This window comes from Amphibalanus amphitrite, unplaced genomic scaffold (assembly GCF_019059575.1).
Source record: "Amphibalanus amphitrite isolate SeventyFive unplaced genomic scaffold, NRLGWU_Aamphi_draft 001893F_arrow, whole genome shotgun sequence".
NCBI lineage: Eukaryota > Metazoa > Arthropoda > Thecostraca > Balanomorpha > Balanidae > Amphibalanus > Amphibalanus amphitrite.
Window position 1 is genome coordinate 42,128 of NW_024883386.1, and position 14,430 is coordinate 56,557.

The 14,430-nt window shown below is 45.1% G+C and overlaps 1 protein-coding gene across 4 annotated transcripts in view; it reads right to left on the reverse strand.

The window, feature by feature from the left end:
• LOC122375682 (cyclin-dependent kinase 1-like) overlaps nucleotides 1-14,430 on the reverse strand; it is a 21,332-nt gene continuing 6,902 nt past the window's right edge. For all 4 annotated transcript variants that reach the window (XM_043355167.1, XM_043355165.1, XM_043355169.1 and 1 more), the window contains exons 3-10: nucleotides 12,616-12,794; nucleotides 12,051-12,173; nucleotides 11,216-11,362; nucleotides 9,927-10,008; nucleotides 9,472-9,553; nucleotides 8,844-8,985; nucleotides 6,319-7,925; nucleotides 1-1,245 (exon numbers count right to left, since the gene is read on the reverse strand). In XM_043355167.1, the coding sequence (XP_043211102.1) occupies nucleotides 7,818-7,925; nucleotides 8,844-8,985; nucleotides 9,472-9,553; nucleotides 9,927-10,008; nucleotides 11,216-11,362; nucleotides 12,051-12,173; nucleotides 12,616-12,794 (863 nt within the window). In that variant the 3' untranslated portion in view covers nucleotides 1-1,245; nucleotides 6,319-7,817. The remainder of the gene's footprint in view (nucleotides 1,246-6,318; nucleotides 7,926-8,843; nucleotides 8,986-9,471; nucleotides 9,554-9,926; nucleotides 10,009-11,215; nucleotides 11,363-12,050; nucleotides 12,174-12,615; nucleotides 12,795-14,430) is intronic.

Here is a 14,430-nt window from a genome sequence, read left to right on the forward strand (position 1 = left end):
TAGGCGGGCAGCATGTATTGAGTGCCTTTACCACGTCTTACTGGCTAATTTCACATATTTTCTACATTTGACGGATACGGTTGTCGTTACAAATACATGAAACATTTTAACAAATTTCTCTCCAATAACGCGAAAATCGTAAATACGCACAGCGCTGAAGGGACGGCATGTTTCTGAACCCGACAATACGACGAGTTTTCACACACAACCCATTTCCATGACAACGGGTGTTTGAATACGTACAACAATTTTCCATGACAACAGAGCGTTGAATACAGGATATTACGGTGTTGAAGAAATCACGCTTAATTGGTCCCTAGCGCGAGTAAACGCTACGCTGATTCAGCATGAGGGGCTATCGTAGAAAGCGTAATGGGCACGGCAGTCTACGCGAACTATGCAAAATAATCGGACAGCCTGAGGCCAAGTGGAAGTACGCTAAGCAGTAGAATGTGTAGTACATTTCAACAGCGGGCGTATACACGGAAAAACGCAAAATATTGCAGCGAGTTCTCCAATAAAAGGCGTAAAAGTGGATATTGCAATCAGCTATAAAGTAAAGCAATAGGTACCTATGTACAATGATGTTGAAACAGAAAGATATACTTCAACAAACCAGGACAGTTCGCAAACGGTAGCTAGAAAAAAAAGCGTTATATAAAGACACAGATCTTGAAGCAGCATTAGATGAAGGCGGCAGTCGTGATAACTTAAAATCGCATGCCAGTACAAAACACCTACAAACAGGTTCCTTACACCACCTCAGTCAGATCATGTGAAGTGCGATATACGTATGTGCAAAACAGTTTTGCACAGGGACATTCTGCCTAACCTTCACTACACTTCACAAATGACGCTCTTTCACACTCATTTCGTTATCTCTTTCGCAGCATTCGCCAAATTTCATATTTCACACAAGCCTTCAATTCCCAAATCCGCTCCAGCATCCATTCTCACACAAAACTAGCCTCGAATACTCACACAATCACGTTTCACATCCCACGACGACAGGTCACCACCGACGCACCAATCACCGCGCCGCTCGCAGCCAGCCGACCAATCCGAGCGCCGTTGCCATGGCGACCAGAAGCGTGGCTGCCCTACTGCCCGAGGCGGTGTTGCAGGCATTTGTTGAGCAAGTTAACACGCAGGCTTGGTAGGTGTTGGGATCTCCTGGACGGTTCACCCACTCACAGTAGTTGCCGAAGTCACGTGATGAACAGAATCGCTTTGTGCCCAGTTGACCTGTGGGGGAAAGAAGGTGTGTGAAATACAACAGTCAACAGTTATCCACAAACGATGACTTTTTTTGCGGAAAAACTCTTGGTGTAAGCTACGGTTCGAGAACTCACTATTGAGTTACAATACTGAAGTCGATAATGCTATATATTTTATTAGTTAGTACGTTGACACACGAGCGTAAGCGATCGATAATGAAACAGTGGCGTGTTGCAAGGAGACATTGTTCGTAATTTTCGTGTCGTTGTCGTTCGTGATGACACCAAAACAAGCGTGCAATGTCACACGAAAATAAAACCATACGCACACAAAAATAAATGGATTGTGACTTTAGCACGACGAAATGAGTGTTGTGTTTCTCATAATTACGGAGCGAGCGAAGCGAGCGTAGTCTTTCCTTAGATTAACGGAAATTTCTGAGTATGAGCGGCCGGCCGGCCGGTCAGTGCAGGCCCTTTAGAAAATCAGTCATTTTGTAAAATGCCTAGGCATTTTGCAAAATGCCTGATTTTCCAGGCTTTTTGCAAAAAGCCTAGGCATTTTACAAAATGACTAACTCTCCAGTCATTTTGCAAAATGCCTAGGCATTTTACAAAATACCTAGCCATTTTACAAAATGACTGAGCAGCGTGTTGTAGATACGAGTACCTAATTATATACGTTTTGGTAGCGTGTATGTGGACCGAGGAGTCCAGCATTATGACCAGAGGAGTCCAGCAGTGGGAAGTCCATACCTACTTCTCTCTATTTTGAGAAGTGCAGGCCCGCGACATTTCCAACCCCCACGTCAGCGACGCTGCTGGATTTAAAATGATCGATCTGGAGCGTCAACAAACGACTGGCCCTATGCCGGCCTGTATATGTAAAACCATTAGAGGTCGCGAGGATTCGATCCCACACACTTAGGCGTTAGTGTCTTCTGAAACCAACGCTCTCGTCCTACGCCAAGCGACCTGATGATTCTCCCGATGTGGAGCTTGATATTTTTAACTGGGACCATGCCAGTAGGTACTCAAAGCTGTCAAACAAAGACACAATCAAACAAAGACTACACTCATTCGTTTACATGTAATTGTACATCAACCGGGCCTGCCTATTGACTAGGGCCGGTCTCCGGCTGGTTTTGTTAGGTCTAATTTCAGGCAGAACGTGAACGGCGTTGATGTACTTGGGAGTTTTTACAGCGTTAACTAAACAATGCTTTATGCTACAGCCGAGTCTGCAACTCAACCTGGTCGTTACTCAGCATTGTCGTCATCACAGAGCTTCAAATCGATCAGCTACAGGCTGAACACGTACCTATAGGGTATAGGAAGACGTCCAAAAACTTCGGCCATAGTATCTGTAGTGGGATCTACGTTCCATGCTGGTCAGGCATTTTGCAAAATGCCTAGTCATTTTGTAAAATGGCTAGCCATTTTGAAAAAAAGCCTGGTTGCGTTCAGTCATTTTTCAAACAGCCGTCTTTTTGTAAAATGCCTAGGCACTTTACAAAATGACTGATTTTCTAAAGTGCCTGCAACATATACATATCTAGCAAATTGACCACATCAAAACTTATCTAAAACGATTGGAAACGTTTCCGTGCAGTCCATCACTTCAAATTCAGGGCAAAACAGATCTTTCGGAGGCACAGTGCACTGAGTCTGACACATCTAACTACTCAGTCTTTCCTAAAAAACGAAGGCGACCCCTTGTATATAATGTTCCGTTTATAATCGTTCCGTTTATGACCGTTTATAATCGTCTCTCAGTGGCAACGGAGTGGGACATCTGTGAAACGTTGATAAACAACATAATTTTGCGGTTTTGCGTACGTTGCCTCATGCAGCGATGTCATTTAATTTGCAGCATAGATTTAATTACGAACTACATGCACGTATACGAAACGAAAGCCCGTCAAAAATCAACCGTAAACACGAAATGCAAGGTGCAAAAACAAAAAATTCCGACATGTGGAACCGTTCAAAATAAATCATGCCTAATCTCAAGCCGAAAACACACTCTCTACCTCCGAATATTCCAGTCGTCTTGATGCAGTACGCCGCATCATAGAGATCGTCGCATGGCCGGGGAATAATCCCCAAATTGGCCGCAGTTTCGGCGTTAAATCTATCTCCACAGTAATAATCGTGTGATGTATCACATTGATAACAGTCAATGGCACCACCAGCTGCGCAGAAAAAGAAAGGGTTAGTACAGGGTTTTGGTTACAGTGCTGCCACCTGGTGTTAGAACGGATAGGGTTAGTTCATACCGGTCACCGGTAGGCGTCAGGAGGCTGCACGTGCGAAGCATAGACGGACGCTTGGAAATTCTGGAATGGTAAAGTTTGTTAAAATCAAGGACATCGTAGTGTGAGTACAATGCACAACATGTCTATCAGGAGCCCTTCGAGTTCTGCCGCATGCATTTATTCGTTACCCACCTTCGAACACTTGCGTCATCTTGACGCAATATTTGGCGTCGTAGACATTATCGCAAGATTCGGGCTCCAGCAGTGACGTATCGGTGAGAAACTCGGCACAGCCGATTTGTGAGGAGCTGTCACAGACATAACATTCGATAGCCGTGCAGCCAGGCGCTATAACAAAATAACGGAACATAAGTCAAAAAGGAACACACTAGATAGCCGTGCAACCAGACGCTAAAGCAAATAACGAAACATACCTAAGTCAAAAACGGAATGTTTTGAAAACACCGCAGAAACATGCACCTAACGAAACAGACGTCAAAAACGGAACGAATGACACAGGAATACAATAGCGGTGCAGCCAGGCGCTGAAACTAAAAACGAAACATAAGTCAAAAACAGAACGAGTGTCACACCTATGCATAATCTAACTCTCGATAGCCATGCAAACAGGCGCTAAAACAAATAACGGAACACGAGTCAATAACGGAACGTTTTGAAAAGACTGCAGAAGCATGCAAATAGCGAAACAGACGTAAAAACGGAACGGGTTTCACAGATACTAAACAGTGAAAACACTGCAACCGTGCAAGTCCCTGGAACAAATAACGGAACATAAGTAAAAAAAAAAAAAACGGAAAGAGTGTAACACATAACACTATAGCCGTGTAGCCAGGTGCTAAAAATTAACGGAACATAATTCATAAAAGAAACGAGCGATACAGACCCAAGGCCTAGGCCAACACTCTAGTACAGCCGTGCGACCGGGCGCTAATTGACGAAACCAAAGTCAAGAACAAAATGTAATAGGAAATAAAACGGAAAACATGTAAATCGACCGGTAAAAAAAAAAAAAACTGAAAATAAGACGGCATAAACGTGGAAATACAGAACGAACGCAACAAATTGAACACAACGAACTGACAATGACATTTTCGTATCTATTTAGAAAATAGTTACATGTGAAAACAAAAGAACAAAATGTAGGCAATGTACGACGCACATTAATTAAACCATGAAAATGTATAATCGTTAGGTGCATGCAATGGGACTGACATAAAGCATACGATGCTTCCCTATAGGTACATTTAGACCACATGGCTGAAGGGAGGAAAGGCGATAACAGACGAAAACGATAAACGTTACACACCTTGAAGATCATCAATAGGGAGGCATAGAAGGAACTAATGGGAAGGAACATCAAGGATGTCTCCACTAAAGCACCTCCTAAAACATCGAGATTCATTAAAAAAAAAAACTAAAAGAAGTATGTATGCTCAGTATGCACATCATGCTCATTGCTCTGGGTGTGTAGGCATATAATGTAGCCATGGGTGTAATACATGATAAATTTATTACAGTTCACCAGCCTCCTTCTGTCCCGACGTACGAAAAAAAATTCATCGGTTGTCCGCTTTTCCATTTTGGTGTTGTTTGCAAAGATGAGGCGATTATTTATGTACACATGAACTCATTTTATTGCACTGAAATTTCCGTTCCGGTGAAGAAAGAGCCGTTCCGGTCTGTAGTTCTAAGTTACTATTACTATTTATATACACTGTGACTATTACGAGGCAGGAGCTACGACTTACGAGATCTGCCCTGCCCGGAGTCAAGGCGTGACAGTAACGGGCTTCATCAGCGAGGTCGCTAACGGATCGCTGGTCACACGTTCGGCTAGCGGAAACCACAGTGTGAAATCGGAACCGTGCTAATATTTTTACGATGTGCTCTGTACGAATCACGCATGTGCTAGCTTCCGATGGACAATTGAGATATTTTCCCGACCGAAACGTTCAGACACTATAGGTACCAGCAGCACTTGCGGCATTCGACCCTCTCACAAACCCTAAATTGACACCATTTTGTCGTTTTCTCGCATACAAAATATTAAACAGCTTTCATAGAAAATGTTTGAGCCGTGTTTAAGGCCCGTGAGTAAGCAAAGCTTGAGCTTTTGGAAATCAGAGAAACTTTTCAGAGCGTGCATCCCCCCCCCCCCCAACGCAACCTCGAAACCGCATTTCTGGCTCCGGCAGTCAACGGAGGAATTTGAATATGAACGTAAAATCCCGTTCTATCCACACCCTACTATAAGAACATGGTTGACGCTAGTCATGAGAATATAGCAAGGTCTTCTAACTTCTGTAATCTATTAGAGAAATCGGCTATGGATGAGGATTTACGGCAGCCACCGGACTAAAACGCAAAACGCAAACCATCCATCATCTAACCGACAGCACAGACGTCATCCGAAGTTTCCATAATATTGGCGATGTGGCTAAGATTTGAGTCATGGTAAACAGGTTGTGACAGACAGACAGACAGACAGACAGACAGACAGACATACGGAGAAATGGACAAACATACGAAGTTATCCCGCCGGACCGGAAACCTGCAAACGACGTGATCAAGAGACATTAAACAAACACAACTTGAACTCAAAGCTTTCCTCACAATTGCACACTCATACGAAGAGATATTCGAAAGACAAACAACGGAAAATCTAACCATTACAACGCAGGTTTTGGAAAAACAGCAGCATATGTTCGAAATTATAGTTACTGAACATTCAAACAAGCGCTAACATTAGAACCAGTGAAACCACGCCTAGTATTACCCTTCAAACACCACAGCTACATCCCAGACTCCAAAATAAAACTCACCGAATTTCAGCATCAATAGCACCACACTCAACACGTAAATCGCATTTCTATCACCCGTTCTCCCTGCCATCGTGGAGTTTTCACCAACGGAACTGCACTAAACACACCGGTTAGAAACGGTCTCTCCACCGCTCCCCACCTGCCCCGCTCGACTGCCGATGACGCCGCGCGCAGTGGCGCGTCCAGGCGACATACCCAGGGGGCGCAGAGGCGAGTCCAGGCATGGGAAACTGGGGAGGCGGGTGGGATGAGAACAGCTGACGATGGGAAATTTGTGATTATTGTGCCCCTGTTTACTAGATTCAAGCGCCTGGTGAGAACGTGGAATATAGTTCATTGTTTTCTCATGAGTTCGGTATATGAAGCAATGCTGATACACTAGCTGGTGTGAACGAATGCTGCCACGGCTTTCTTTTCTTTTTGTTAATATAGCCTCATGAACGCGCAATACGATTAATTACATTATGCAGGTATCACATGCGAGTTCATTCAGTACTGACCAAAGCTAATTTATACCAGACACACCAAATTTGTAGAAACGAGAACCAGAATATGGGCGCATGTCGTATCTCTCTCACTCTCTTTCTGCAGTGTCACATATATTATCTACCCTGAACTCCCCCTTCTTCCACACAACCCGTCTCAAACATCACATGAGTCAATCTGACTGTATTTTTAGCAACGAAAAATGTTCTTTCCATGCATTATTCGTCTACCATTCATCATTCTCACACGCCTGACACACTTGTTCATTCGAGCACAACCGATCGCCAAATGTGACATTCTCGACCGAAATACACAACTGAAAGCGAGCCATTCATTCTTAGAGCGTTTTCTCGACCGAAAAACACCAAGAAATAGTGTCATTCACCACATCAATCCCCGCAGAAATAGGAGGGTGTCATTCATTCTTAGCTTAGCAGCTATTTTCGATGCGGATACACCTCTGAAGTGGTTTCCATTCCAACAGACATCCATCTCGACCGAAATATATGGGAGTGAGCCACTCACTTCAGCGCTTCACGAAGATAAGACACGTACAGTACACAGAAGACGGAAGAAAACTGTGACGATACAGGGTTTCGAACCCGCGACCTTCGTCACCGAACGACGACACAGGCAGAAAGCACGGCACATGAATGAGCGATCGTTCCTGGACGAATCACCCAAGAGACAACAAAGAATTTCACTCTTCCAGCATTCATTCTTAATCTCTATTGATTTCGGACAGTCAGTTGGTCCCTGTGTCCTTGTTTCGCTGCTCAATCCAGTCGCGAAGGCACTGCACTCTATTTGTCTCCTTCCCGCTCTTCCCTTTCTCCATCCTACGTCCTTTCTGCCTGAATCTTTCAAGCAGATCAATATCCTAGTCCATCTTTCTCGTTCATGTCTTCCTCTATGTCTCTTCCCTCTCCACATCACTCCTCAATCCCTTCTTTTCTCATTCTCCCCACCCTTCCCATACCCCTTCTTTCTTCTTTTCGTCTTTCTCCCGCCTCTCAACAGTTGTCCGCCGGGAGCGAGCTCTTATCCAGATCGGAGAAGTACGGGTGCTTCAGCATGGCACGCGCGGTGATGCGCTTAGCAGGGTCGTAGATGAGCGTTTGCTGTAAACAAAATGCAATATTACAAAAAGAAAAAGAAGCAAAGGAGGAACAAAAAGGAAGCAAGCAAAAACAAAGCATTTATCATAGTCATCAATGATAAAGCGGCCAGTAAATGTAACAAAAATTTCATCAACTTTACGTTATATTGATGGTGATATTAAATTACTGGTGAAGTTATTATATTAGTAGTGAACAAAAGGGTCCCAGCAAGAGTTACTTTTCCATCCATATCTGTATCAACTTGATTTTGATTCATGCTGCAAGTCATGCGACTACGAAAAAATGACGAAATACGACTACGCAAGCAGGCAAAGTTGTTAGTTAACATTTACAAAGCTTCCACTGGGCGAAAGTAAGCAATTAAAAAAAACCTTCATCGACTGCATTGTTTGTTGTGATATGCGTGAAATATAACTTTCCCTTTGGTTATTATCTTATTTGTATTGCGTTTATTAAAGCTATGGTCCTTGGCGAAAACACCTTTTCTCTATCTCTAGCTCATCGATCGAAATACGACGAGCCTTTGAAGATGCAGTACTTGATGATGTTTTGTGACTTCAGGGCGCATGAAGTCTAGAGACTTATTACGTAGAGACTATCAAAAAGTATGCACCCCTAAATTAAGTTGCGACCACTATAACCATCCTTCATCAAGCACATTCATCTTAAAATACCCTGCGAGTCCTTGAACAAGCAGTAATTGGCGTCACGATTGAGCCTCTGAGCATACATACAGTCATTGCATAAGACCTACCAGTCCTTAGACAAGCAATCATTGAAGTTACTCTATAACTCCTTGAACAAGTATTCCTTGACGCTACCAACGAGTCCCTGAACATACACTCAGTGCAAATACCCTACAAGTCCTCGAACAAACACTTGTATGATACCTAACGAGTCCCTGAACACGTCGCCCACCTGCAGCAGGTCCAGGCCCTCAGGGCAGATGCCGCTGACGCTGTCAGCCAGCTGGTTCTCCGTCCAGTTGGGGAAGCTCGGCTTGTAGTCGGGCAGGTCACTGACCCCTGGCCAGATCTCCTCAGTGGGAGTCTTCAGCGTCCTGTAAGGGCGAGAGTAGTGTGGTGAGACGTGGGGTAGTGGACCTTATTGGTCAGAGTAGGTTAATAAGGGCGAGAGTTGTGTGGTGAGACGTGGGGTAGTGGACCTTATTGGTCAGAGTAGGTTAATAAGGGCGAGAGTTGTGTGGTGAGACGTGGGGTAGTGGACCTTATTGGCAAACACAAGACTGTAAGGGCGAGAGTTGTATGGTGAGGTACCAGCAAGTTGAAGGAAGAGAGTACCGATTTCAACAATAAAACTTTTTGTTGTTTATAGGAATTTTAGAATGTTAAGCCAGCACTTGATTGCTGAGCATGACATTAAGCAGACGACTAACCGGTGATAAGTCCCACCGAACATCTCTGAACTCACAAGCCAAGACAACTACCAAACACAAGCTAACTAACAAGCTAGCGAGTAGTCAGGAGGCCCCAGGAGTCTGCAACTAATAGGGTTAAGCACAAGTCCTAGCATAAACAAGTCTAACCTGAATATCCTAAAGAGCTGGTCGATCTCGGAATCGCCATGGAACAGCGGCCGCTTCTTCACCATCTCTGCCATGATGGTGCCTGAGAAACAGTGCGACAAATGACGTCACAAGGGGGACACAGAGAGAGGATATCAGACATGTGCGACAATTTTTTTTACGAATTCCACGTCATATCTTCATGTGCGCTCAGATGTGGAATGGGCTGCCCTCCCAATAACACAATCAAAAGAAGTACAAACTATAACGTCCTCTTATGACGATAGTTGTTTTGTGTGTGTGTGGGGGGGGGGGAGGGGGCGACCGGCCATCACGGATATCAAGTCCCGACGTAACACCTGTCCAACAGCACGCTGTACCCTAAGGAGCCAAACCCTTGTCCATCGCTAACGGACCACCACCTGTCAGCCCACCATCTCCTTCCATAGAGTACTTCATAAAAGACAGCGCCTCACCGATCGACCAGATGTCCACGGGGCAGGAGTAGCGCGGAGAGCCCAACAGAACCTCCGGAGCGCGGTACCACAGCGTCACCACCTGATACACAGAAACAAGGGTCAAGGTCAGAGCGCGGGTTCGAGTCTAGGGAGGGATTGGAATTTTATCGATGTAAACGGGAAGTGAGTTAGTAGGTAATTGGTATGGGTTTTAAAGCAAGCATTGAACGAATCTTTTTCCTTAAAGGTAGTGTGCCAGCTTTCCTGGACCGTGTGGAGTTAATGGCCCAGATAAGGAGAACCGGATTTTTAGAACTTATCCATTTACCTTCAAAACTCATGGAAACGTCTTAAATTCTTCAAATTTTGAGCACCCCAGTGCGAAATTCGCCCCGACGGGTTGTCGGTCGTACCCCAACCACATTGCACACCACTATGAACAATAAATGCACACACTGAAATCGCTATTACCGATATGCTCATCCAATCAAGTTTCGATAAACCCGTTCATCATCATCTCCTGCGGTTTCGAACACGCCTGTTAGGTGGTGCGGTAGACCGCGCCCAAAGCCAGGGCCCCGGTAACGTGAGGTAGCCGAGTCGGGGCAGCGTGCGCTGACCCAAGCCGGGGCCGCGCGTTCTCCCGGTGCCATGTGATAGCCCGGGGCTGCCCGCGGGGATGCGGTAGACCGCGCCCAAAGCTGCGGCCCCGGGTTGGGTCAGCGCACGCTGCCCCGACTCGGCTACCTCACGTTATAGGGGCCCTGGCTTTGGGCGCGGCTTCTGCTCATACTTTGTGGTGCGGTGGTGGTGCGTCGGGCCGCGCGCTCGAAAAACCGATAAACTTTTAGGCGAAAAAGGCACTATTCCAGGCCCATTTTTTGATTTTTTTGCGATATTAGGTAAAAACAGAAGCTTCTTATCCTAGGAAAAATAAAATAAGAAATCTTTCAAAGGTGGCACACTACCTTTAAACTTTTTGTATCATCCCTATTTAGGGAAGATCGAGTAAGTTAACAGTTTGATGATCTACATAGATAATAGACTCCATTGTCTCAGGTCAGTGCCCAGTGGTAGGCCTAATATACAGAACACTGACATATGCCCCGTAAAAGGAATATAAACCAACACAAACATAAACGGTAAACCACAATTAAAAGAGAAACTCCGACCCGAGTTAAAGTAGCAGACACTGAACATTTGACGCTCAATTTTGCAGCTTTGCATCTAATTTATCTGAATTCCCTCATAAGGCAAGCTTTGATAGTCCGCTCAGGGATCGTTTACTAGCTTTACGAAGGTCTCACCTCGTGTGTGTAGACCCTAACGGGCACACCGAAGGCACGCGCCAGACCGAAATCAGCGATCTTAATGACACCATCACGGTCGATAAGCAGGTTCTGCGGCTTCAGATCACGATGAAGAATACGACGCTGGTGGCAGAAGAGGATACCCTGCAAGACAGAGGACACGCGTATTACGTCAGAGGAGGCAAACGGTGACGTCATTAATAGTGAGTCACTATAAAATACGACACTAAAGCTAGACAGAAGTAACTAGACGCCGGACGGTAAAAGGCGGAGTAGTGGAACAGAAGACATTCAGTAAGTGTTGCAAAACAAAGCTGGCGGCAAAACAGGATACGCTGCGCAATAAAACATGTAAGTTACGTCAGTGGAGACAACCCGTGACATTATACGAAACACGACGTAGAAGTGGCTGCCTTCTTACCTGTGATAGATGAACCCTTATGCGACTGCGTCATATGAAAAATACGCTATTGAAGACACCATGCAAATCACTGGCGAATCTGGTTATAATCTTGTCGATGACAATAAATTAGGCACGGGCCCGAAACCAGACGAGCACGGGCGAACCCCACGGGCAAGAGGTTTCCGTCCTCTGCCGTAAAATATTTAAAAGGAGATTTCACCACCATACCTGCGTGATCTAGTAGGTGTACGACTTCAGCTGTTTGTCTATTAGTTTGTCCCTGCCCCTCCCACACTGCCACTCCCATACTACAATTACCATACCATACCTGCGTGATCTGGTAGGTGTACGACTTGACCAGTTGTTTGTCCATTAGTTTGTCCCTGCGCATCCATACTGCCACCCCCACCCCATACTACCATACCATACCTGCGTGATCTGGTAGGTGTACGACTTCACCAGCTGCTTGTCCATCTGTTTGCTGCCGAGCGTATCCATGTACTTCTTCAGGTCCATCGATAGGAACTCAAACACCAGGTACAGCTTCTTCTCCTGTAAGAAGCGGTAGATATTCAAACACAAGATGTAAGGTATACCAAGGGATTTGTACAGTTGAAACTCGAGATCTTTGCGTGAAAAATTCCAATATAAATTGTCGTCCTTTAATTACTAAGCCATTGTAACCCAATTCATAAATCGCCGGGGACGTTAACGTAGGGGAACCTCTATATTAAAATAAGAATAATATAATAAGAATTATATGTATTATAATAAGATTTCTCGTATTACATAAGAATCCCCACTCCATCCACTATGTTTGCTGGGTCTGCAGCAAAACCAACAAGCCAGACTCCTCGGCTAATGAGGAAGTTTTTTTTTTTGGTCTAAGAAGCTTTGCTGAAACAGCTGTCACTCTCAGCATACCCCTCGCCTCTCACCCTCCCTCTCCACGTTTTTTCTCTTCAACTCCTTCCCTCACTCCCCCTACGCTCACCTGCATCAGCACATCCTCCAGGCTGACTATATTCGGGTGTACCAGCTCCCTGAGTAGCGAGATCTCCCGGATGGCAGTGCTCGGCACACCTTCCTCCTCCGTTTCCAGGCGAATCTTCTTCATGGCCACAATGCTGCCGGTGGTCTTGTGCTGTGCTTTGTAGACCACACCATAGGTGCCTGGGGGTGGGACAGGGAGTTATTATTTTTTATGTCAAAAGTTGAATGGATGAAATGACAGAGCTGGAGACCATGCTAAGCAGAGCGTGTTGCACAGACCCCGACCCTTACAGTTTGATCGTGCAATGCCGGGTAACGGGAGGATTGCTGGATAATGGGGTCAGGATAACGGAAGGATAATGATGTGAGCGACGGCCGAGTTTAATGTGCCTAATGCCCACCAAAACCGGACAAGGCCTGTCCCAGTCAACTGACTTCAACCAGATGCAGATGCTCCCACTAACCGCAGACCATCCCCGTCAGGAGTCTCAAATATCAAGTGCAGTCAACTCAAACCAGAGCTTCCACCACCGGTAGTTCAACGCTCTACCAACTGAGCTACAACTGGGCTATGTGACAACATGAGCCGTGAGAAAAAGAGAGAGAGAGAGACAGAAAGAGAGAGAGAGACAGAAAAAGAGAGAGAGAGAGAGGAAGGGAAAGAGAGAGAGAGAGAGAGAGAGAGAGAGAGAGAGAGAGAGAGAGAGAGAGAGAGAGAGAGAGAGAGAGAGAGAGAGAGAGAGAGAGAGAGAGAGAGAGAGAAGTGAAAAGAGAAGGAGGAAATGATAGGCAGAGTAGAGGCAGGAGGGAACCAACACAGCCAAACGTCCAGCAGAGCTTCGGCATTTCATCGTCCTCGCAAGGGACAGCTCCAACACAGTGCCAAGTGTTAACAATGCAACTATAACACCTCCTCTCCCCCAGCCCCCAGGTGGATCTAGTCTAGCAATAGCAGTAGGCGGAACTATGGTCATGAGTACCCAAATATAGGAACGTTCCCATTTTTGGGAACGGAGTTCCCAAATATGGGAACGGGCGTTCCCATTTATGAGAACGGAAGGCAATTTTTCGGCCGTTCGCCCACTAAAACTCAAAAGTGCATCACGTCTCAAAAAAGTGCACGCTGATTTAAGTATCTACTAAATCTCCATAAAGTTATCTTTAATCTGACCGTGGAACAAGGAAATTGACCGTGGAATGATATTTTTAATGATTTTTTAAAAATGACAGAATGGTGGAAATATGGGTTATACGACATTTAACATGCAATTTTAAGGAAAATGAAGCATTTTTTACATTTTGAGGTCAAGTATAATAATTTTCGCCTGGTTATGAAATTTCATTCTAGCGACACCAGATGCTGACATATGCAAGCGAACACGCGGACAGTCCCGAGGTAATATTGTTGACTTTTGGTGTCGGGGCGATCGACCGCGTGGAACGTCAGTGATTTTACCGAACTACTGTTGTAAACTCAGTTTCAGTGGTTTAAAATCATTCAGCTGTATTTTATCTGCCCTGAAAGACATATTTTATTTGGATGCTAGCTGTTTAGCGTTGTTTTATAAGCAGCGTCATGAGCGTGGTTTTTGTCTTCGGCGTTTCTAAGCATGATCGTTTGGGGGGAATTTCTCTGATATAGGTCGCTCTGTGTGGCTTATTTATAATTTTTATGCTGATTTCGATCATACCTCGTGCCCATCCTACCAGGCCTTTTGCCACTTACACTCATTAAGAAAGGAAAAAACTAGATTTTCATTGGGACTAGGTGTTTTGAGGGTGTAACATATTCAGCGTTCCCATTTTTGGATACTTC